The sequence below is a fragment of the Poecilia formosa genome, unplaced genomic scaffold (genome assembly GCF_000485575.1).
Source record: "Poecilia formosa unplaced genomic scaffold, Poecilia_formosa-5.1.2 Scaffold88, whole genome shotgun sequence".
NCBI lineage: Eukaryota > Metazoa > Chordata > Actinopteri > Cyprinodontiformes > Poeciliidae > Poecilia > Poecilia formosa.
The window spans coordinates 242,239-268,124 of NW_006800027.1; the positions used below are offsets into that span (position 1 = coordinate 242,239).

Here is a 25,886-nt window from a genome sequence, read left to right on the forward strand (position 1 = left end):
TATTATTATGTTACTTCAGATCTCCGATCAGTGTCTACAGTTTTCAAAGACATTTAAACTTAAACATTGGAGGAAACGTTGAGCTGTCTGTGCAGTCAAGTGACAGATAAAACATACAGATGGCAATTTGCTGCTGATTGAAACCTACTTTCATAAGGGCTGAAAACTGAAAATCAGATGCTGAACACTGACAAATTTCTGTCAAAATTTTCATTGTGAAATTTCTGCAGATTAGATTTTTTTTTTTTTCCGAGATGTGCGCAAAGCAGGCTTTTGACAGCAGCGCAGTCCTGCTGCTGAGATGGCCGAGGAGAGCACTAGCAACAAAGAGCTGTCACAGTCTGACAGAGCATCCCAAATCAGCTGCTCAGTCACAAAACAGTCACACTGGATGAAAAAGCCACAAAAGTTTCCCAAAGAGAAAAATTCATCATTTTTCTTCTTGTTTTAATGTTGAACTCTAACCTGTCAGGGGAAAGTTGAGCCAAAATGAAACCCTAAAAGCATAAAAGACAATAAAGGGTATATTTCTAACATATTATCAGCTTTCTGACAACAACTTATTGTAACCTTTTAGCAAATATCAGAGGTATTTCAGTTCCGGTCAGACGTTTACAGACAATTCAGACAAAAATACTTTTGCTATGTTAGGCCTTTTTCAGTGCAGAATAATTATAGAGAATTTTTTTTTGGTAACACTTTATTTGAAGGAGTGTGCATAAGACTGACATATATATGACATAACATCTGTCATGAATATGATGGCTTCAAGAAGTTGACACTTTTAAAAAACTTTTGATGCAAGTTTTAATGGAACTTTCCATTAGAAGTGTCATTATTTACTGAATAACGTAAAGTTGACACTTTTAATGACTTTTTAATGCAACTTTTAGAGCACCTTTCCATTAGAAGTGTCATTATTTACCGAATGACACTCCATGACAGCAGCCATAAACATTTATGAAGAGTCGTTCATGTTTATGTTGATGACAGCCTCATGTCAGTCTTATGCACAGCCCTTCAAATAAAGTGTTGCCAAATTTTTATTTTTCATTAACTGGGTGCACAAGTTTAAAATATATATACATACACCCTCAGTAATGTTTGATTAAAAGTGTCTTGTATCATTTCTGTCATGTTATAATGTTATTCCCTTATCAAAAGCATATGTGTGATGTTGTCACCATTGTGCTTGACAAACTTAATTACTGTTTTGTTTTGTTTTTGAAATCATTAACTTTGTTATCAATCCATATAATGTCAGTAGATTTACTTCAGGCTCATTTTAGAAGAGAAGACATTGGAGGCAGCAAGTTTATAAGGCAAACTTCAAAACCTTGAAAACTCTATTTTTAAAAAAAATAAACCATTTCACTTAGTAAAATACAACAGGTTGGCCAAAAGAAGCAGAGTAATTGTATTTATAGATACACGAGGTCAAGTCTGACATCTTTAATAAGCCAATAAGATTTCAGTCTCTGATTAACTGTGTTTATTTGGGACCAGAGGATACTAAAACTACATGATCTGACTTGTGATGATGTCAAATTAAAAAGTCATGAAGGGTTGGTCTGTTGTATCCTGAGGGAGACTGATTATGTCTGCAGCAAAGTTCAAGGCAGGTCAGTGAAAAGTTGATGGTGGGAAAGGAAAACCAGCTACCCCAACTAAAGCCTTGACCCCGATGTGAGGTCTGGTAGAAACTATGAGAAAAGCTGCTTCAAAAGGGCTCTGCAATACAGAAGACATAGAAGTAAAAAAAAAACAAAAACAAAAGAAAACTGAGAAATACATGAGAGCTGTGACACGCGAGGATAGGATTTTGGCTTTAATTCTGTGATAATTCAAACTCTTCCCTCTTTTAGCTTAAAGCAGGAGGGGAAAAGGTGCGGACTCTGCATGCAGCTGAATAAATGAGATGGGAGAGGATCGAGGACAGACAGGAAGGAGGAAGTGATCCTCGTTGACCCTCATTCTGACTCAGAAGGAAATTACAATCAGCCAGCAGCAATACTTGCTCGTGAAACCAAGCCTAATTTTCCAGCTCTCTCTGCTGCTTCTTACTGTATCCAAACATGAAAACTGGAACTTATTTTCATTACAATTCATTTGTCAGACATTATCTAGCCGTTCATGTTGATCATACCTGAAAAAAAATATATATATATATATTAGAAGAGGATTGATTAAAAGTGGTAGTATTTTAAAAAAAACTGTGCTGGAGGTCAAACAGCAGAAAACTATGGATGACATGTGAAGGGAAACAAATACAAGGAAGTGTTAACAGCAGCTGTTTGATGAAGATAGGCTAAGTATAAACCAGGGTAACAAAGTAATGACACAGCAGATCTCTACAACATGCCAAATAGTGAGTTCAGCCTAAATTGTGGCTGCTCAATGAATATTTTATACAGTAATGTGAAAAATGACTTAGTGCTGTCAGTGAATCCAGACTTTACAGCCAATCAGATAAGAGGACACATAAGGCTGAAAGCATTTTATATCTGGTTTGATAAGAGACACATCAGGGGTCGACTCAAAGGAAGAGGGTAAGAAATGGTACTTTAATCAACATATGTATTTTTAAATGTGCTATGTAAGCACATTTTATTTTATTGTTTTATTTATTTTGACATTGTTTATCACAGTCGATCACAACATTGAAATGCTCACATTCCATTGGAAGCAAACATAAAATATGACCTCAACTTGGCCATCCTGTTGGCATCTTCTGACGTCTCTATAGTAGAGGGTTTAAAAACTATAGTCCTTTAAGCCAATAATAATAATAATAATAATAATAATAATAATAATAATATGCATTTTCTGGGGTTGTTTGAAAGCAGCAAATATCCTCTTCTGCCTTGAACCTCTTGGATAACTAGTGTATTCTTTTTTTGGTCAGAATTTTCTAGGTGCCATGATTATTTCTCGTACCCACCCAAAAGATCACCAGAAAAAACACTTTAACATGAATAAAACAATTAGATTAAATAATACAAAACCACATACAGAAGGATGTTCTGCATCCTGAGCTCTGCTGAACAAACTGCATCCTGACATGAAGCTGCCACCGCTGCATTTCTCTGTTACAACGTGTTTTCAAGGTGTTTTTAGTGTTACTCTTCCAACAGGAAAAAATATCTGAAAGAAATGTGCATGGAAACGAAATCTGCTGCAGTAGATTTTAGAGTTCAACATCTATTTTGAACACGTCATTTTTCTTTCACAGACACAGAGGATGGATATTAAATTGATGGCAGGCTCGCACATAATTCAGTAGAGGACAGAACTGGAGTCTGGGGACTATGATGATAATGGCAGCTAGCTGACTTCAAGGACAGATGAAAAAGCAAGAAAGAGATCTGCTCGAGGAACTAACTGACATTTTCTTTAAGAGCCAGTTTCGCGTTTGACCTAAAGAGAATGAAAAATGCTCCTAAATGCGATAGCAGGAAAGAATTTGACAAGCAGAGTGCTTCCCCCCTCATTTTATGCGTTTAAAGGGAAATACTTTCATCCAACTGAAAGGGGGCAGAGAACCAGTTTTGCCTACATCCTGGCAGACTTTGACAGGTTTTACTCCAGCTCTGCTGTTGCTGAAGTCACAGGCTTGCAGGTAATCGATATTTGGCGAGGTAACTTTCAGTCCACCGCTCCCGCAGCCAACCAGCCGAGGAGCGGCCCTGATGGAGCTGATGTGCAGCCCTCAGCCTGAATGCTGCATATGTCTGATTTATCTACTGCTGAAAGAAAGAGACGCGTAAACACAAACAAAGAATGAGAGATCGGAAGAGCTTTGAGTCTGCATAAAAGACAAGGAGAGAGGACAAAAAGGATTATGGTCGTCTACAATCATAATGACTGCGGCGTCCTCCAGGCGTCCCTGACAGACACCATCTCCCTGGCTCAGATCCGATATCTCTCCATGATGCAAACACACGGCACCCACTGGCACACACACACACACACACACACACACGCACACACACGCACACACCCCCACAAACACACACACACACACACACACACACACATAAATGACACAGTAGATCAAACATCCCGTGATTGAGGCTCTTTGTATCTTAAACTAAATGACATAATTTCACTTTGTTGGGAAACAGAGGACATAATAATGTTTCGCATCTATTAGTGGGGAAAAAAACATGAATTTTGTGAACATCCATCTCTTATCGTTTGTGACACAGAGGTCTGTTAATTATAGCTGCTGCTGCAGTCCCAGCATGCACTGGTCCAGAGCGAGTTCAGTGCGCGGAGCGCCGCCGAAGGCGAAACAAAAGGATTATCTGGAAAAGGTGATGAGGATAAAAGAAAGGTGAAAATGAGGTGTGGTTACGCTTCTCCACTAAATGGGTGTGTTGTGATCCCGTTTGTTTTGATCAATGCCAAAAAGATTTATTTTTTTAAAATCACATTATCTGAACAACAGATTTTAATTTTGTCAAGCTATAACCATTTTATTACCATTTAGGAGGTTAAAATAAAAAAAACTGAGCTCTTTCACGCGCACAGCCCAGTCAAAATCATGATCTGCTTTATGTTGGTTTTTAACATAAAACTACAAAAAGACCCAAATATTTGTGTTGTTTTCGAGCTGGAAGGTGAATTAAACACCACTGCACAGTTTATGAATTCATTCTGGCTTGGTAAGAAAATTAATTTACTCAGTCCGAGGCTAACTCCACTGCAGATTATAAAGTATTAAAACATTTTATTTTTTGCCTTCCCTCTGGGACTCTTCTGTTTAATCCTATCTTGAGGGTAATGATGTTTATTTGGCTTAGAGAAATTATGGTATGTTTCATAGAAAGCAAAGTCTTTAAAATATCCTCTAAACGAATTTGTTATGTAATAGTCGCTCCGTTTCTTAAATCTTGGTACAAGACGGACTCAAGCAATCTGCTCTGTCTGATGACTTCAGATGAAAAACAAAAGTCTCTTCTTCGCAGCAGGATACATAAAATTATCATATGCATGTTTGGGAGCAAACAAACACATTCACAGTCGTCCCTGTTGTGTGTGTGCGCGTTTTGCCGTTCTCGCCGAGGCACAGACTGTTCTCACATGTGCCCACACATTCCCAAATGACTCATCTAAAATAACACAAGAGGCAAATCAAAATAGAAATTAATACCCTCTTGAAAATAAACAGGGAGGCCCTGCAGAAATAAACCCCGGTCAGCGGGCTTGGTCCTGTGGGCCATGACAGTGCAGCTCCCACTGTTAAAACAACATACCAAACACACAGGCACCGGCTCAGCTGGCTTAAGGAACTGAGCAGCTTTAAAACAAGGATCTGTTAATAATGGGAAGGACATGAGTCAGCAGAACCATTGGAGACGTGTTGATCAGCAGCAGGAGAACGACGAAGGGTTGGATTATTGTGGGCAAAAGGTAAAGCGGCTACTGGGGCAACTAAAAAAAGGAAAAAGTTGCAGAGAAGTGCACCTTTAACTGACTGGACATTGAAATGTGAAATTATATTAGGAACCGCAACATGTGTGGCAAATACTGACCAGCAGTTATCTGCAAGAATGTTCTTCAAAATGACCAAGAGCACTCTGTGGGCAAAAGGGATCAGAAAATTAAAAATTGACCTTGCTTTTTGTTTATCTGAGCAAAAGCCGAAGTCACTATAAAACTCACCAAATTGTGCTTCAAACACAGAATTTTAATTTGAATCGAAACCGCAGATGTGTGCATAGAAAATTGTTTTCATAGCATAAAAATGCACTATTGACTTACAAGGTCTTTTTATTGAATATTCTTACATAATCAAATTATTTGTGCGTCATCCTTCAACATTGAAAATATGTAAACATGGCTGCATTATAGAGAGATTTCTGCATCTTTTGTACTTTGGTAGATTTACAATATATACGTCTTAAAACCTCACAACAAAAATTGCTAGAAGTTGATGATGTATTGTCTTTGTCAATCACTGAACGTTTGAAAAACATCCAGCTCCAGTGGTCTGAGAGAGATTGCCTTCTTATGTTAAGACAGACCACAGTGCAACTGTGAATGTTAGAGATTCTGAATACATTCGGTCCATTACACAAGAAAATGGCTGTAGGCATCAAAGTCATGGATGGACGGACGGATTATTTTAAAGCCTGAAAGAACGATCCATCATAACCTTTGCAACTAGACTGTATAGCACCGATCTGCAGTGAACTTTGTCAATCTCAGATGAAACTTCAACAAAGAAAAGTTGTGTTTTTGCTGAGAAATACTGACAACGAGTAACTTATAATTCAAGAATTGTGCTTTATAGAATCAGATTTTCACCTGTTTTTTTAAGCAGAAACTTCAACATTTCCAACATATAAATCCACATAGATGTGAGGTTTGGTTGAAGGAAACCTGAAGCCACAGACTAACGGTTCTTCCTGTTAGATGCTCTTACAGCAGTAGTGATGACTCCATACAACAGCAGGCCGTATCTTTGTGCATCCTTCTGATGCTCTCAGCGGGAGTCAGCTCTCTGCCTGCTGCTGTCATAGACATATTAGCCAGATGAGAATGTTGCATCTGTCAAAGCTGCAGATGTAGATCAGTGGTTATAAATTAGCGCTGCAACATTGTCATCACATAAAACTGGGCTCTGCACATTGACCAAACGTTTAGTGCAATTTGGTAAAGGAAACAATTGCAAATAAGCAGTGTCTTCAATAAGTATGTCACGCTTCAATCACAAACATCGGGGTATTTATTGGAGCTTTATGTGAAAGACCAACACAAGCTAACATATAATAGCAAAGTGGAAGGGAAAAGTGAACGGTTTTACAGATAAATACATTATTCTTATGCTAAAACGTGGCAGCGTTGAGCTGCGGAGAAGCTTTTTTTCATTTAGGAAGCTGATAGATAAAGAGAAGAAGGAAGGAGCTAACAACAGGGAGATCCTGGAAAAAAATTAAAAAGGTACAAAAGACCTGAGGCTAGAGCAGAAGTTTATATTTCAGCAGGAAAACAATGTTAAACGTACAGTCAGGTCTACAAAGTAACAGGTTAAATCAGAGTATATTCTTGTGGTAGAATGGCTTAATCCAAATCTAAAAGAGCATTACAATTATTCTCATTCTTTTCATTGAATATGAATTTATGTAGGAGCGGGTTTTCAAAAACAAAATCTTTTGCAGCTTTTAGCAAAGGTGAAATGATGAATCTCTGCAAACATTGTGGTCATTCCGCTAAAAGCCTTTTCCTCCCAGCTTTCTGTTTTTCTTGCCTCAGCAGCAGATTTGCTTTAAGGTCCATGCTGACGTACGTAGCATACAGACATCCGGCCAGGAGGGAACATCACTGCATCTATCGCCCACTTTAAGATCAATCAGTACTGAGGGCAGCTAAAGTTAGCAACATCAAAGCCTCCCCAAGGCTTCAAATAATGTGCTTTGCTCCAAATTTGAGTGTAAACTGCACTTAAACTACTTACTGAGGCTTTTTAATGGTATTAAGATTAATGGAGCAATGAAACCGATGGGATCCAGGCCCTTTTGGTACATTGTATAAATAAACACAGCAATGTGGTGCTTCTTCAAATGATAAACATTCATAGTTTCTCTTTCACGCCTTTACATCTAAGCCATTTTTGAAAGCCGGAGTTAGTCTAAAAGACAGAAAGAATTCTTGAACATTTTTCTGGCTTCGCTGATATCGAAGATTAAAACGTATCTATTTAATGAGTTTTCAGTAAGATCTTTTCTTTTTAATGAAAGACTATATGCAGAGTCCTGAAAATAATGATCCAGGTCTACAAACACTAGGAAATAATATGGAGTTTGAGTTTCAAAAAACATGCTTGAACCAAAACATGAAAAAGGTTTTTTGCATAATTTTCATCTGAGACTTAACTATAAAGTGAAATTAAAAGTTTTTCACATTTTTATTTGATAGACCATAAAAATTGTTTTTTTTTTTTTTTTTTTTTTTTTTTAAAAAAAAAAAAAAGATAGCAAGTGGTGCATATTCATGAAGTGGGAAAATCTTTTACAAATAAAAAAGTTGAAAAGTGAGTCCGCCCCATTTACTCTTCCACACCTACATGAAATCCAGAGCAAACAGTTGCAGATCAAAAGCTCAAGTGAGCGAATCCTTTCTGAGGATGACTATCACTTATTTGCAAATGGAAGACTGACAAAAACAAAGCCGCTGTTGAGAGGAAGTTTAAAGTTTGTCCAGGAAAAGACACTGTATCCAGATCAGACCAAAATTGGTTAAAAAAAAAAAAAAGCATTATCTGGAGGAAACTTGACTCTGTACATCATCTTGTATAAATCACCCTTACTGCCAAACATGGCAGTGGTCTCATATTGCTGTGGGAATACTTTACTAAAGGTGTAACTGGTTCAAACTGTGTTCATTTTGATGGCACATTTTAGTTTTAGCTAACTCAACTGATTAAATGTAGTCATCAGAAACAAAGTTGGCTGCACAGTGCCATAGTTGCCTCGTAGTAACAGATAAAGGATATATGAAATATAATGTCAGAGAGGAATTAATTTTTAGAGCATCCTTCAGAAAAATTATTTCTTTACACGGATTCCTTTATCGTTGGATGGAAAGGAATTTCACAAAGACTTCAGTTCATCCATAGTTTCTACTGATTGTTACCAAAAGAAAGTTCAAGAGAAAATATTCATAAAAAGATTCAAACTGGATAAAATATTCTCTATTAAATCACATCATTCACTTTACAACTTACAGCTCAAAGGTGTTAGATTTCATTGGCTAATTGTTTGTCTTGTGCTGTTTTTATCTAGTGTTTGTCAGGAAAAAAATGTATTTGAAACTGTGATGAAACTTTCTGACAAAATTGAGACATGGTTCAGAGGAGATGGGAAGATAGATGGAGATAAATGGAGAGCGGTGCCAAAAATAGGCCTTGAGAATGGGTCTGGGTATGAATTTAAAAACCTAATCAGCAAACCTTTAAAATCTTGTTTATGAATTTGTGAGAAGCCTCTTTAAACCACTGAAATTAATTAAAGAATTAAAGAATTGAATTGCAGAAAGAGTCTTGTAGATGTTTTTCTTTTTCTGCATCTGTACTTGCATTTTAATGAAAATTGGACATAGACCGATAGATTATGCCATCGTCACAAAAGTTGACCTCCACACTGCAGGCCTGCTTTGTGCTGCCTCTCACTAACAGATGGCAGCCATATTTTCATTTAACTGCACCTGGCAGAGTACTGACACTGTCGTTTATCAAACAGAGAAAAACTACAAGTTCTAACTCACAAAAACAACACAGTGTGTGTGTGTATATATATATATATATATATATATATATATATATACACACAGAGATGTTATGCAATACATGCATCCAGTGCACTCCGAGAAATTTCCTGCCTCTGCCTCCACCCACACACACACCATCTATTCCTACGTCACGTTGAGGCACCTGAGGTCTTCAGCTGCCTGAAGAGAAAGTAAATATTTCATCTGCTTTATGGAGCTGAAAGGATGTTAGCAGTGGTCAAAACAAGCCAGTGAAGAAATGAGGCTTCAGCTCAGCAGATGACTGAGCGAAGGCAGCAGTAAAAGATTTATGTCTCATTATAAACCTGAAGCTCTCAGCAGAAGGTTTACTGTTTTTACAGGGGGGATCACAATTGTATCAGTCATATTGCAGTGATCCATCATGGTGCACTACAAAGCCAATGGCTACTTCAGACTATTAAACAATCCTCAAAAACTGATAATGGCCCGAATCAAACCTGAGGGAGGTCTGAGACTCAGCTGTGTCTGATAAGATGTACGTAATAAGTCTCATATAAAATAAACAACACAACAATTTTAGCGAAAAGTTTTCTTTAATCTGATTTCTTTGGTGAAGGGGGCATCGTGTGTCGAGAAATAAGTGGTGCTCAGGATTATAGGAACGTTGAGGAGATCCCAGTCTCAGGTTTTAACAGCAGCAGCAGCAGCAGATGGCATCAGTAATTACTATAGATTTCTGAGAGTTTGGCTCCTGAGGTGTTTACTGTTTTTAGGAACATCGTCAGCAGTTGGCTCCATCAACCAGGAAAACATCTAAATCCCTGGAATGAAGCGCAGCTGTGAGAGACGTCACCGGTAAACGCTCGCAGTAGTTTGCAGCGAATGGAGCCGATTACTGTGTTAAAAAAACTTAATGCACACACCACAAAAGCCTAAGCTGGCGGTTCAGGTGACTCAAGAGGCTAATGGAGGTGCAGTGGGCATCAGCTGCACACAGACAGGTAGAGAACAACAAGCAGGTGAAAACCATTTCCTGCTGACTTACTACCAAGTCTGATCTATAAAGCTATACAAATAAAAAAAAGAGGAAATCTTTCTTTGATGCGTCTCAGTTAACATTCTCCTAATAGGCATATTTCTAAAGCTTCAGAATGACTAGGTTTGCAATTATGGCTGAGGAACAATGCGGTAGAATAAATATCTGAGTTTTGAGCATTTTCAGAAAACGCTATAATTTAGACATTTTCTTTCAGCTTCTGTACAGCAGTAGAGATGCTTATAGTGTTGAAACAGTGACCGCTGCCAGAAGCAATAACATAATGGCCAGTTTTTCAGTAATAAGGCAGCCGAAAAAAGATGTTTTGTTTTTTTTTTTTTTCCCGAAAAGAAAAAAAAAATCTGCCAAAAAAAAACCAACTGTTATCCAGCTGGTATAACCAGAATGGTGGAGCTCGATTTGTAGGAATGAATAAATACATCCAGATAAGATCGATCTGCAGTGCCTGATTTAATTAGTACTCAGATATAGGTTTATAAATTTTAACAATACTCATGTTTTAGCTACAAGTGCACTCACATTTACATGTAGCGTCTTCCAAATGTAAATTTAAATTTGTTTTTATGAGACAGAAGAATTAGGTCTAGGATCTGAATAAATAGTTTCCAGATTTTAATTTGAGAAAAATACGACAGCCCATGTGTAGCTTTCCTTCAGCTTCACAATAATGTACAACTTCTTGATGGGATTCTATTTAAATGGGCTAACAAAAAAAAAAAAAAAGACATTCAGGTTATCGCTTTATATGAGCACAAAACAGACCATGTCAGAGTCACACACACACACACCCATTTTTCTCTTTTTATTCAGTGATAAATAATTTCCTATCAACATAGGCTTTATGTGTAGACATCCGATCAAGGCAAGAGACAAATTAGAGGGCACACACGTTGCCACCATTAGAAAATAATAGCAGAAACAAAAAAAACAAAAAAAAAACAATGAGGTAAGAAGTTTTCTCTTTTTTTTTTTCTTTTTTTTATACATTTGTGGTGCTTCTATGTCTGTTACCTATACTGTTGAACGCACAGTGCTTCCTAATACAGAAATCTTGCCTTTTTTGTGTCTGTACATTATTAAACAGAAACAGGTCATGGCACAATACTAGACCAACCAGAGGCAGAGTGTATAGTTTAGTAGAACACATCATCAGACCGAGAGTCAGAGAAGCCGAGCAGGAAACAGAAATAGAAAACAAATACCTAAGACTTAGCAAACAGGGCGGCTGTGACTGCTTCAACACACACAAACACACATGGTGAATGAAAGATCTGTGTCTCGGTAGCTTATATGATGCCAGATTTAGAGTGTTTAAACATAATAAAAGAGAAATAAACGACTTTTGTGAGGACGAAGCCATCTACTGTGCAAACAGTGATTTGATGGGAGATGATCAGTGTCTGGATGAGGAAGAAGCTTCAGTTTGAAACGTACAGAAATCACTCCGACGTCTGAGATGGAAACATGGGCAAGCATGTTCAGGCAAGACAGAGCAAAGGTTTGTAAGTGCAATGATTAACGAGCACATGAGAAAAACATTAGCAGGATAAAATTAATGTATTAATCACTTGAAAAGTTGGCGGATGTAGAAATATGCACCTGCTGTCCTGTTATTAGGGTTGTTTATTACAGAAAATAACTCGTAGTCTAGTTTGTTTTGAAATTATAACGATCCATCCTGATTTATCTTGAAGGTTGGAAACAGAATATGCTTTTTTTTACACTGAAATGGGCATTTTGGGTTTTTTACCCCCCTAAAAATCTATATATATATCTTTTTTTTTTTTTACATTTAAATATGTCTGAGAATCTAGTGCCAAATATTGTGTTGACAATGTAAATGATGATTAGCCCACATTTTCTGTCTTTCTCTGTGACCTTTAACATCTCAGTGGGTGCATCAATGGTATTAAAAGTATTCCCAGCAGCCCAACACATTTTTAATAAATTAATTTTTTTTTTGGTAAACAGAAACTTCAGACAAGGGTCTTTAAATAGCTTTTCCTACCAAATTCTGCATACAGGCTGTCCTTTGTAACTACAACGATGCACACATTGCTACTGCATTGGTGACTAAAGTTTAATATACTGTGCAAGGTAGCAAATTTTCTTCTAATTAAATGGCAGACTTAGGCTTTAAGTTTTTTTATTTTTTTATTTGATATTTCATGAACATGTTTCTCTCCAATAGAGAATCTGTGGAGGATGCTAAAGATTAGGGTGATGACAATGAGGCCTTCTAATGTCAAAAACTTGGAGCTCATCACCAAAGGCCCAAAATAGGAAGTGGAATCAAGCAACAAGGAGGAACATAAATCTAAATCTGACAGGGGTAAAAATGTAGTTGGCTGTATATAATCTCCAAGAACCCAACAGGAAAATATTGCTAGACTTCAAAGAAAACAGCCTAAAAGGTGTTGCATCACACAGGCAGAAAGCTGCGTCAACAAATTCGTTCCTCCTCGTCTTATTTCACTGTGAACTTCATTGTAAAGAACGGAAAACCTCTTTGTTTTGCTTTTGGGACAGGCTATTTTTATAAAGCTCACATTTTAAAAAGCTTTTATTATATTCCAGGTGTAGAAAACATATTTTTACCTGTATTTACCTAAGCAGAACATGAAAAAATAATGCAAGTTATAGTGGTTTGTTGTTTGAGTAATTTTATGACTATTTGTAATTGATCAGGCCTACCACACGCTGAATCCATCTCAACAGATATCAGCCATTTATCTACTCTAGATTATTTAACCCAACGACTACTCAGAGTTGAACGTTGTTTTCATAAATAAAAGCCACAGGAGGTGAGAAATTCTGTGTTTGCATTAGTGTAAGGATGCAGTACGACTTGAGTTCAACTGCAATGGCTCTTACTGACACAGACAGTCCAAGTTGAGTAAAATACTCAAATGGAAGCCCAGAATAAACTTAAGCTGAAGAAAGGTAGTGGAAGCAGAAAGTCCAACAATAAAACTCAATGGGATGTTTTTTTTTTTTTTTTACAAAGAGCTTAAATTATATATGATTTTTGCATTAGAGTCAAATATTAATATTGATTAATATCCACGCTCGCGACGCTTTCTTTTTCTCTCAATAATAGCTCGTCATATTCACGTTTGAACACTGCTGACTAAGAAAGCTGTTGCTGCGAACGCAGACGTGTGATCTCACATGCGATTCTTGAAAGATGTCTTGAAAGTTTCAGGCTGCAGTGTGAAAGTACTTTATATGAGAAATTTTCTGTTTTCAATTTAATAACTAAAGACGCATAAAATGTAACAAAAGGACAAAGTTGGACTTATTTAAAACCTGCTAGGAGGAGGAGGACACACGTTTTGCAAAGGTATTCATACCTCTTGAACTTTTTTTTTTTTTTTTATTGTCTCCAGTTAGCAAACACTTGGAGCAAGGAATTCTGGTTGAATGGGATCAAAATAGATTTTTTTTTTTAGGCTACATGGAAACATTGGTCGTTGTGGAAAACCAATGCCCTGAACACACCATCCCAAAGATAACAGCTTTTCTTCAGCTGGGACATGGAAGTAAGTAATAGATGATGGGAAGACAGACTAAATAAAGAAAAATTAAGAGGGAAGTCATTTAGGGTGCAAAAGACAAGTGACCTGAGTAGACGTTCACTGGCCTTAATACTCATCCAGAGCCACTGTAAGACATGGCAGTGGCAGTATTGTTATGTGGGGAAGCTTTTAATCGGCAGGAATATTAAAAGCTGAACCTGTGTGTGTTTGTCTTTCACAAAAAAATCTCCCCAACACAACACTGAAGTTTCTACAGGCGTGAATTCTTTTGTAAAAACGCATTAAAAAGTATAATCTTCTTTTAAATGTTTTTTTTTTTTTTTTTTTGAAAACTAATTTTTTTGGGGGTTGTAATGGAAGCAAACCAACTTGTTGCAGCTTCAGTGCGGACAGCGTGAAGGTGTGTTTGTGTGTGTTGCGTTCACAGACCTGCCACGCTGCACTATGAGGCACAGCGCCATGCATGGACCTGACCTGCAGTCCCAGTGCCTTCACTGTCATACAAAACAAGATCAGAAAAACCTTCCCTGGCTCACGTTTTATCACCATCATCAAAGGTTAAAGGAGAATACCACTTAATATCAGCTTTTACATGTTTCCATAATTTGTTAATGGGGAAAAAAAAAATCTGTATTGTCAAGATTATAGGGGTCCATCTCACCGCTGCAGAGATTTACAGCCTTAGAGAAGATTTTGTCCACTGTAAATGTTGCCATAAATATTTGTGTTCAAATGGCTGATAGTTGAAGCTGTGCAAGAGAATGACTGGTTTAACTGAGATGTCTGTTACTTTGCTGCCTGCAGAAATAACACTATGCATGGTCTTGGATTGAGTGGCATTCTCCTTTATGATGCTTGACCTCCTGTTCTGGTAGCCTAGCAGGCTGGATAAGATGAAGAGGAAGCACACCTGCATCTACGTCTCATCCACAGCAGGCTGAAAGTGTGTGCCGTAACAGCAGCTCTCCTCGGCCGCACACCTGGGGCCGTGCAATATGGCAGACAAAGACACTTCACACCCGATTCTGTTTAAAGGATTCAGTTCAGCGAACCTCAATAACGCTAACGCTACCTCAGCGGAGAGGTGGTGGGACCCGGAAGAAGGAAAGAAGAAGAAATTGTACAGAAAAAAAAACAAACAAAAAAAAAAAAAAAACAGAAAACTGAAAATAGCACAGAGAAGCTATAAATAGCAACAGAAGCGGCCATGACGAAGCAAATGTGTGCTGAGGGGCGGTTGGAAATCAAGTCGAGGAGTGGTTGTAGTGGTACTTCGGAGATGTGTGCCATCGTTGTTACTGCGGCTGCCATGACAGCGGCACATTAAGCACCCGTTCTATCAGAGCAACAACACAGAGGGAGAAAGAGAATCGGCTGCATCTGAAATCAGCAGTGAGCTGCAGGGAACTGCGACAGCCTCCACCCTGTTGTGCTCATGTCCCCTTTTTAGTGTTTTGTTCATTTATTCATCTCTATGTAGTTCTCCGTGGAGCTGCGGGTCCCTTGAAACGTAAGCGTCGCCTTCCCCGTCTCGGGTTTTGAGGGCAAAAGTTTGTCGTTTTTTTGATTTTCAGTCTGTAGTTTTGGAAATCCCGTAATACTTTCAGAGCCTCCGGAGTCAGTCCCGAGGCCAGGGTGGGGGAGTCCTCAGCCTGGGAGGCAAACTTTTCCTGCAAACAGCAGTCCCACTATGGTGAAGAAGATGGAGAGGACAAACAGCACGTACGAGGAGCCCACCACCGTGTTGTTGGGCAGCTTGTATGGCTGACCTCCCACCTCGTTGATGTAGAAGCCTATTGGGAAGATGAGCGCTGCCATGCAGAACAGGATCACTGCAGGGAGGAGAACAAGGACGCAATTATTAAACCGAATCATTTATTAAAAAGAACATTACCAATCTCTCGCTATAGTTAAACCCAGATTTTCACTCACGCTGCATTAAAAACACACATGACCTTTTATTTCCCCTCAGCATCTGACATTTAAATCTGACATTTCCTATTTTTTAGGTCAAAATGATTTATATTTTATGAATGCAGGAAAGGGGTTTGAGTTAAATAGTCGCACCTATGGACAACCATCATGGAAAAAACAAAAGAAATCATCCATGATAACAGGAAGACAATAATAAACCTCATCCTTGGATACATTTTCATACAAAAATATGAGTAAATATTATTGAATGGCCATTAAAGGGATACTATTATTGAATATCGATATTGGCCCAAAATTTTCATAATGCATTCCTGGTTCAAACAATTACATTCATCAATCAACATCATGGAAATGTCTAAGAATGGAAGAAATGTTTTTGGTGCAAAAAAATATCATCTCCTTCCCCTGATCAAAAGCAAAAACTCTCCCAATTATTTCTGTATAAACATGGTCTGAAAGGCCAGTCAGGCCGCAAATTATGCATTACTCCAAAAGCAACATAAAAAGTTTGAAATACAGTGGAAGACAAATACATTTCCTGTGGTGTGATGAAACTAAAATTTAAGTGCGTGGCCATAATGACCAGTGTGTTCTTCATTTAGGAGGAAAAAGAAAGAAGCATCCAAGCCTCAGACCACCAATCCAACAGTGAAGTACGGTGGTCGCTGAATCATGTTGTGTGGCTATTTTTCTTCAAGAGAGATTTTTGGACTTTACAAAATAAATGTTAGAATGAATAAAACAAATGTTATACAAGCATTTTGAAGTAAAACTTTATCACTCTGGCATTTAGAAAGTATGATTCTGACTAACCTAAAACAGAAAAGCGAGGAATCAGAAGTTCATCTTAAAAGTAAAGATCTGGTTTCAACTGGAAAAGTCTTGAGCAGTAACATTACTAAGATCCTTACAAAAATTTGCAAATAAAATTTAATTGTTTGTGTCATATGGCATTTCATTTTATTTCCCTACATCCTTTTGTTTGGCTAAATAGTTCAGATCATGTAATAAGATTCTGACCAGACTCGGCCCTCCAAGCTCCAACACTCCAAGTGCAGGCAACATTTACTGTCACAGCTAGAAAAGATGTGTAAAAAGCTATAAAATAAAATGATTGAACATGCTATGACTATTAACTAACACTAAAAATGTAAGTCATTGTTTGTTTGCACCTTGTTATTTTGGTTTATTAGAGTTTCAAGGAACTTCTTATGACTTTCTGGGATACAACTAAAATATTAAACAAAGTCTAATTCTTTTAGTTACTGGCTCGACAAGGACCCCCATTTTATTTTACTGCAACGCAAAAGTGAGAATGACGGTAAGGAAGATAAAAATAAATAAATAAAAGAAATGATCAAAGATCCGTCTCTCTGTCTGCTCCTAGTTTGTAAAATATTACAAGAGGAGACAAAGTATTATGCCAACAGTGATTTTTATTAAAAATAATTATATCCTAACATGATTTTTTTCTCTCCTGCTGAATAAATGTACTCAGATAAAAGGTTGTTCAAAAAGGCATCTCAATTTTCAGTCTGAGATTAGACTGTAGATACAAATTTAGCTAAATTAAACATGATTAATCCTTCCTGAATACATGGAGAAGACTAGGAGAGATTAAATTGGCATTCATGTAATTTTAGTTGTTCAAAACTGATTGTGTGTCTCAACATCGCTGCTTGTTTCATATTTCACCAAGAGATCATTTAAACAGCAGTTGTCTGTAGGAGGATTTTAAAAAGATGAGCTCTTTCTAACTTGGGAGTTCAGTGTACTTGCTGATACTGAATGTGAAACCTGCCTTGAAGGACGGCTTAGAGCGAGAGATTTAAAGCAGCGCTAAGAGGCGTCCTTCACTCTTTTGTTGATAATATTTCAGATGGGAAAATCGACACCGTACTTTGAGAATAACGTCAAGCAGAAGCATTAAATAAATCAGAAATATGACACAGAATAAAAACTGAATGTGTCTATAACAGATATACCATAAAACGTGCTCTGTGCTCAATCAAAACTGAATCAGGAGAGATTTAACCTTCACGCAGAGTCTGTATAGAGAAAACTTAGGCAATGTCTATAAAATATTCTCAAAAATACTGTTATTTTCTACAGGTTTTTCACATTAAACAAGGTTTTAGTTCGATTTCAGTTGAACCGAAAGCTGAAAATAGTGACTGTAGAATGATGCGGATTCCTAGTCCAAGGAATGATTCATTATGTAAAAATCTATTAAAGATTAATGTCTCCAAATGAAGAGAGCTTGCACTCTGGAAGCAGCATTCCCAGTGTTTGCTGTGGGAGTCTGCAATGAACCCTGTGGAGATAAACTAAAAACAACTCAGAGGGTTCTGCACAGAATGCATGCAATCACTGGCTGTATTTAGCAAAAAAAAAAAAAAGATAATTATATAAGACTTGTACACATGATGGCCGTTAAGATGCATTTAAATGATTGGTTTTTAGGGGTTTTTTTAGGCTTAGATTCATTAAAAGAGAAAAGAAACACCTTCAAAATATTTCTCGGCAGAATCAGTAGAGTTGCTTGAGTCAAGCTTTGCAGTAGAGTGAAGGATTTCAACCCCAGAAGCTCAGTACAAACTCACAAGCATGGTAGTGGCAGCATCATGCTGTTTTGGAGTCAGTGGTACTGGTGGAAGAAATGATGAAGCAAATTACCACTTCTTCAGGAATTATTCCTAGTTTTTTTTTTGTTTTTTTTTTTTACAAAACTTTATGAATGCAGGTAAACTTCGTCAAATGTAAGTTAAGTAAAACTTAAGCCTCTGCCTTAATTGATGTCATATTATAGTCCATGATCTATACAGCAAGTAATAAAAAGTTGCATTTACTATCATAAATAAACGCAAATAGTTCCAAATTAGTACCACAAACACAAGAAATTACAACAAGAATCACGAAATCCTGGAGGGACTGAAAAGATGTTCAATAATACCATTTAATTTGAAGAATTCAAAATTGTATGTTTGACGCAACTTTGCAACCGGTTTTATTTAGCTTTGCTACAAAAGTGGGTCTTCACCTCTTCACTGTGAACTTTATGTGCCTATGGAGCATCTTGTTGCAACAAGATGCTGAATAGGATTTGGTAAAAAAAAAAAAAAAAATCAGAATTCACCACAAATTATGTGCAAAATATTGATGCTTTGGATTAATGAATTAATCATTTACAAATGATGTAAAAGAAGAAACCTTTCCAGAGACATTTTCCCTACTCAAAAGATGGAAAGCTTTGCAGTGATGTTTTTGAATGTACACAAATACCTGCAGAATAAAAACACAGTCACAGTCGAGACTGATAACAAAAACCTCATGTTATTCATAGGTTACATCATTTCACTTTTTACTACAAAGTTAAAAAATATTTTCATTTTTTCCCACCTTTGACTTCAGAAGTAATTGAGAAAAATGTTTTACCACGAAACAGCTTTCAGAAGCCATCTAGCACTGGCCAGCATGTCAGGTTTTACAAGAAAACACCTCAGCTAAAGTCTAAGAAAGAAGTGTCAGTGATATAATGTTAAATCCCAACCAAGCTTCTTCAAAATGTTACAAATTCGCCTGACACAGACTTCATGTGAAACCATTTTGCATCGATGCCTCATCTAATTTTTGTGAAAAAGAACCCTTGGTGATGCATGAAGCTTCATTAATAGCAGCAAAAATGAATCAAATCTCATGAAGAAGCTGGCAAGGGAAGAGACCATAAAGAGAAATAAAAAACGGCAAATCCTTGATAGGGTTTACAAATCACTGAAGAGCTGCTTCATTCAAATTTAAACATTTATGAAAAAGCAGCTTTCCATAATTGTAGTATGAAATTAGGAAAAATATCATTTCCTCAAATAGATTTTACAGAAAATAAACTGTTACTCACAAAACTCACTGAGGAATACATATTACTGTGATATTTATTCTACAAATCATTAATGTGTTTATTTGTGAGGATGAAGGATATTCGGCTGCAGTTCAAAGTATTTAAACTCTCAGTGATTTCTCAGTTTCTGCTAAATGTCTTTTCTATTTGAGTCTTTACATTAATAAAGCCACAGCAATATTTGAGCGCGTTTACTCCTGCTTTCACAAGTCAATTATGCAGCAAATTAAACCATCATGTGAATCAATGGGGTTTTATCGTACAACATACCATCATTTAATTAAAAATAAATAGATGATATCTGAACAGCTTTTCACCGTCTGCTCTGCTTCAGAGCCACACCGTTTTATTTAATCTCATAGCAAAGTCAATGCAGGTGGGAAATGCTTTCATGAGGCTGAACTTTGACCTTTTAACCAGTACGAGGCATTAATTCTTAATGAAAGTCTCATTATTGAGCAAAATCTTTATGCGAATGGATGTAAAGAGAAGCTGAGGATGAAAAATCTACTTTTACATGACTAACTTTTCTCTCCCTAAACTATATTTTTCAGACAAAGAGCTCAAATTAACCAGAAAATATACGCTTGAGAGCTGAAAGCATTGCATTCACTGTTTAAATTAGAACTTTATCAATCTAAGTTGCTAAAGAAATATTATCCAAGCAGTTTTAATGAAGCGGGAATTTCATCCATCCAGACTCACACAGGACACGATACTGTCCAAAATGCTAAAGACGACAGCATGATGGAAGCACAGATGACAAAAAGAGGAAAATACTCAAATATCTCAATGTTTGTCAATATTATAAAAAATTCTAATGTAATGCAAAGATTGTGTGTGTGTGTATTCTGTACACGCTTTGATTTATTTTTGTTGAAAAACATGAATTATTTTTGTGGTTTTATTGTTCTGAACATAAAATCCCCCTCAAAATATTTTAATTCTGCAAATTAAAATATTTAGAAGTATTAACTTCTACAATGCACTGTACTCTGAATACATTTTTACAACAACCGTTTACCCATCATTAAAATAAAATTCATTTACTTTTATATATTGTAAAAAAAAAAAAAAATGCTGTAAAAAAGAAAAAAAGTTTCTCATGTTACATCATGAGAAGCAACACAGACATTAGAAGGAAACACATTTATATTCATTTGTTTAATTATCACCACTCTGGAAATGATTAAATTCATGAACAATAAGGGAAACATTGTGGATGAGAGAAATTAACAAGCCAACAGTTAGGAAAATACAACTTCAGCTTCTGCTCAGGTTTAATTTCAGTGCACTTTTCGTGATCTACTGGACATCTTAAGAGCCTCAACTGATGACACATGGTAATTTGCACGCTTGCTGCTGGTTAATCTACAGTACAGTTGTTGTTGCCCAGTCATCCTTCAGATTTTATGGACTTTACACACAGAAGGCATGTTTCCACTTCAGAGACCTTTTTGCAGGAGCAAGGTTAATTTTCTGGGTGCAGGCCCTCTTTGTTTCCATTTCATCTACTAGAGTAAAAACACATCCCAAGAAAACATTAAATGTTGTAATAACTTCACTGTAATACTCAAAACTCAACCATGTTTAACGGCAGTTAATAAGTCAATATTGTCCCATATCAACAAAGTTATTATCAACTAACAAACATCTAAAGGTGGTGTAATGTAGATTTTCCAGGCACAAAGTGGCATTTCATAGCACAATCACATTACTATGCTACATTCATTTGTTATACTAATATTGTATATATCAAACAAAACTTAAAAGAAGTTTGATTTCACAATTCAATGCTTTGAATTTGGCCTTTGTCTCTTTCAAGCCTGAAGGTATTTTCCAACCACATAAAGCTCAAGAAAAAAAGTTTTAGTATCTACAGATGGCTTTCAGGATGACAACAATTCAGAGAGAATTTAGGAAAGCCTAACTTTATGTTATCTGAGGCAAGATGGTCTAAATCATTATCTACATAAAATCTAGCAGGTCAGCTAAAGTGAGCAGATTAGTATATTCCTGAAAGACAGTTAAAAACTAAAGGGTTAGTTCATTAAAGCAGTAAAAACTGTCCTATCTTTAATAAAGTGATACAGAAAATATGACTTAAAACATGCCTAAGTAAGCAGCGGTCCTGCTAATAGGAGTCATGACGGCTACATTACTTGTTAGTGTGCGGCTCAAGACAATGCGTCTCTTAATGGCAATCATCTCTGCGGACGGCGCTGTGTGTTATAAATCTGTCAAATAGTAAATAAATAAAAATAAAAAAAATGTGAAAGACAAGCCTGATGTAATTTAGAAGCAGTTTTACCACTACAAAGCAGGGTACTAAAAAATATTGTGTTCAGCTCATATCTTACCCACCAAACAACCCAGAGGGGTCCTAATCAGCGTGAAGGTTTATAGTACATCTACAAAACACCACCCTTGTCTAACAGTGGATTGCATAATCTGGCTATAAAGTAAATATCATTTTAGCTCAGAACATCTGACTTGTCATGTTACTGATGCTTTTCTGATTGCAGAATTTTTGGCCAGCAAACAAAGCAAATCAAGCATGAAGACGTTCACATTAAGGAAGAAATTCAACTCGTTTCACCATGACAGTAAGGCATATTAAAAAAATAAAACAATCATTTGACTGTGATGTCGCCTCCACTTTTTTTGCACTTGAATACATTTGCAGAACAAAGATACAGATAGTGAATTGAAAATCATCACAGCTAAAAAGGGGTTTTTAAATTGCTGTGCAATGTCAACAGAGGCCAGGACTGAATCATTTCAAACGTTACATTTCAGAACTGTAAAACTTTTCATCGTACAATGACCAGAAGTTTCTGCTGCTGTTTAGAGCAGAGTGCAACAGAGTCATGCAGAACCCCCAATTGCAGCAGAGCACTGATGACCAGCTGGCTGAAAAAAGGCTGACTCACTTTTCTGTGACTTTCAAAGACAAATGTGGCCGTTTTGAAATATTTTAATGACATATAAACCGAAGGAGCACCAACAATCACTGTTGTTAGGATAAAACTGCTATAGCTAGTTAAGCAGCCATTTGCATGGTGGCTACCTGAGCACATAGCCCAACTAGTTATCGAGCTGCTGAAAGCTTTTTAAGCTTGTGTCATTTTAAAGAGTGCAGAACTGTAAAAAGAATAATATTTTTTTCTGCTCAATAAGTAACTAGTTTAGTGATTAATTAATCCATATTTTTGCTCAAGTCCATGAATCAAATTCAAAATGATATAAATATTTAAAATGTTTTCAATAATCAACATGTTATCTTTTGACAACAGGGATAACTGTTACTTTTCTGTCTGAAATTAAAACATTTAGATTATTTTATAAATCTTAGTTTATTTTTTTTTTAATTTAGTTTTAATGCTGTGGCACTATGAAACTGCAGCTAATACAAAAGTAACAATTACTACTTCAGTTTGACTTGAAGTAAGTTAGCAGTTGTTTAATCTTTGTTTGTGTTGCTAAGCTCAAAGTAATATCTAAATCAGAGTGGTAATAGTCTACTAGTTTCATAAAGCAGAATATGTTTTAGGGATATCTGTCAATTCCTTATTGTCATATATATTGACACGTCTAAAAAAAAATCAAAAGAACAAAAAAAAAGAAGAAAATTTAATATGTTTCATCTACCCAGATACCCACTCAACAAATTTTGTCATCCGTGTTTGTCTGAGAGGGACCGTAATCTTCCTTGGTTGCTCAGACGCCCCATAACTGTGAGGTTGCATGAATGGTGCTCGTCAGTAATAAATAAACTAAAAGCTACCGCTTAAAATGTGGTAGCAACAGGCAAAAAAAGACAAATATGACCATGAGTTGAAGATAATAATTAAAAAAGGTTTGTTTAGTGGAAGTGCTATGCAAAGAGAAACAACAAATAAGCAAATTCAACCATTTAAATGTGGTGTGTTGGACCGGGACAACCTTGCCACACTGCAGCTGGGAACCACTGCTGCAGATGCTCAATCAAATCTAATTCTGCTGTATCCGAGCAGTGAGATGGGAACAGGTTGAAACTACTCTCCGTTATCAAATCCATCTTGCGCATTTTTCCTTTCTTCCTGAGTTTCTTGGGGTGTTTCTCAGTGCTTCTAAAAAAAACATTTATGTTACACGACACTTTAACTTGGGATATAAAAGAGTGTTAGTTTACCAGGTGATGAGGGAGTGTTTGAAAAAAAAATATTAAACTGCACAAGACCTAGCAGGGAACAAATATTCACCTAAATGTTTTCCTTTTGCAAATCCTGAGGCTGTTTTTCCTTTTTGTGTCTGAGCCATTTAAAAAAATGCCTCCAGCTTTCAGACAATAAAGGGAGCCACTGTGGCTTCACATACCACTGCTCCATCAGTGTGAGAGTGCTCGAAGCTGCCGCTTCCCTGAACTGACTGACCAATCAAATTCCACCAACCCACACAGCTTTGTAAAACCAGCCCAGGCACAATGCATGTGATGGAAGAGTTGTTGTGGTGCGCTGCGAGTGCATCTATACAGAAATACTGTCTGGAGAAAAAAAAAAAATCTTTACAGTTTAAGGGAAAGAAGAAGAGCTATGGTTATATTGTCCGCCTACACATGCACCAAATGAGCCGCAATCCTCTATGAATTTTCCCGTAAGATCAAGACTATATACATTTACATTTTCTCAAGTAATTCAACTTTAGTTCCCTGAGAAACATAATTTAATATTTTTAATATAATTTTGTTGACTTACTGCCAGTGAAGGCAATCCAGCGGGCATATTTGGTGGCTTCTCTGCGCCAATGCGACGCAACTAGCAGTCCGCAGGTGACTGTGAGGGATATGATGCCCATGATGATGAAGAAGAGCGTAGTGACCCACTCAGGGGGCAGTCGCGGCGGGATACAGGTCCGCTCTCGTCCGTGTATGGTCTGACACTGCCGGACAAGACCAACCGTAAGGGCGCCTGCAGGGCAGAGGAAAACATGAAAAGGTTTGCTTTAATTTACTCCTAGTATTACCAGATAAAGCAGAAACATAGCGCTACATTTTTATGTTTTATCATGTAACACCCACATAATAAGGTGTTCTATTCTTAAACATGTTAGAGGGCTATATGAAGCATGTCCATTACATTTTTTGCACAAATAATTCTTAGATAATGAGATTTGAGTCTAGTCAGTTCTGTACCATTTTAAGTTTCTTGCAGGATGAGCTGGTTTAGAGAGTCTGGTCACTTTAAATCCACCCCCCCCAACTCAACGTTTACACTCACATGAAAAAGGCTGCAAACAGGTGCACAATTACCATACATCTTTGAAAAGTAGAAGTGGAGCCTTCTGTAAAACCAACATGAATGCAGAAAGTAGTTTCTGAATGGTAAGTCAACAATAAAACTCTTGTCTTTTCCATGAACAATTGTACAGCACATACAGAGAAAACCAGTTGACCAAACATGCTGGAGTTCAGCTTGGGTTGCTAGGTAACAAGCTGGACTAACACTGCATTGATTGTTTCTTAACAATCACCAGACACCAATAAACTAACTTATTGCCAAAAAACGACTGACTGATTTTGTACCCAACACCATTAAAATTTTCAAAATAAAGTCAACGCCACTACCTGCATACCTGATCTAATCAGAATCTCAGACCTCGCAGGATATAGTACTTTCATATATATGGTCAGACAGACAGGAATTGTCTCATACAAAAGAAAAGGAGCACAAACAAAGAGAAGAAGGAGGAATGGAAACATAGATATTTTGAATCGTCACCTTTTCAACCATTATGACAGCGAAAAATGTTTTCCACACTTGCAGCGAGGGCGAAGATGAGATCTATCCTGCCAGTTAGTGCATCCCACACAGCTGTGACATTTCAAGTCATGTTGGACAGAGCTGCCGCAGTTTTAAAAGGCTCAGTAAATATGAATAGCGAGCTGTCCAAATTCAGCTCAAACTATCTGACTTTATCTCCCAAGATCTCGGTTAAAGGTCGCGGAAAATGCAAGTACACATCTGCGATCAAAATGCTCCACTGTACTTATCTATGATTAATCAAGACAAGAAGTTTAATGGATGCAAGCATCAAACCGAGTCATGAGACAAGCTCTGACAGAGTGTAAAGGCTGGTGCTAAAAGCAGGCCCATGCTTCTCTAGAGGCATCTTGTTCAATTAAAAGCACAACCTCAAGGGGATTTTCTACCTGAGTAAGCAGAAC

The 25,886-nt window shown here is 37.0% G+C and overlaps 1 protein-coding gene across 1 annotated transcript in view; it reads right to left on the bottom strand.

Annotated features, from left to right (window-relative positions):
• Window positions 1-11,285: 11,285 nt before the first annotated feature.
• Window positions 11,286-25,886, bottom strand: part of mosmoa (modulator of smoothened a) — a 28,237-nt gene continuing 13,636 nt past the window's right edge. Inside the window, exons 2-3 of the mRNA XM_007557323.2 lie at window positions 24,418-24,630; window positions 11,286-15,683 (exon numbers count right to left, since the gene is read on the bottom strand). Of these exons, the coding sequence (XP_007557385.1) occupies window positions 15,499-15,683; window positions 24,418-24,630 (398 nt within the window). The 3' untranslated portion in view covers window positions 11,286-15,498. The remainder of the gene's footprint in view (window positions 15,684-24,417; window positions 24,631-25,886) is intronic.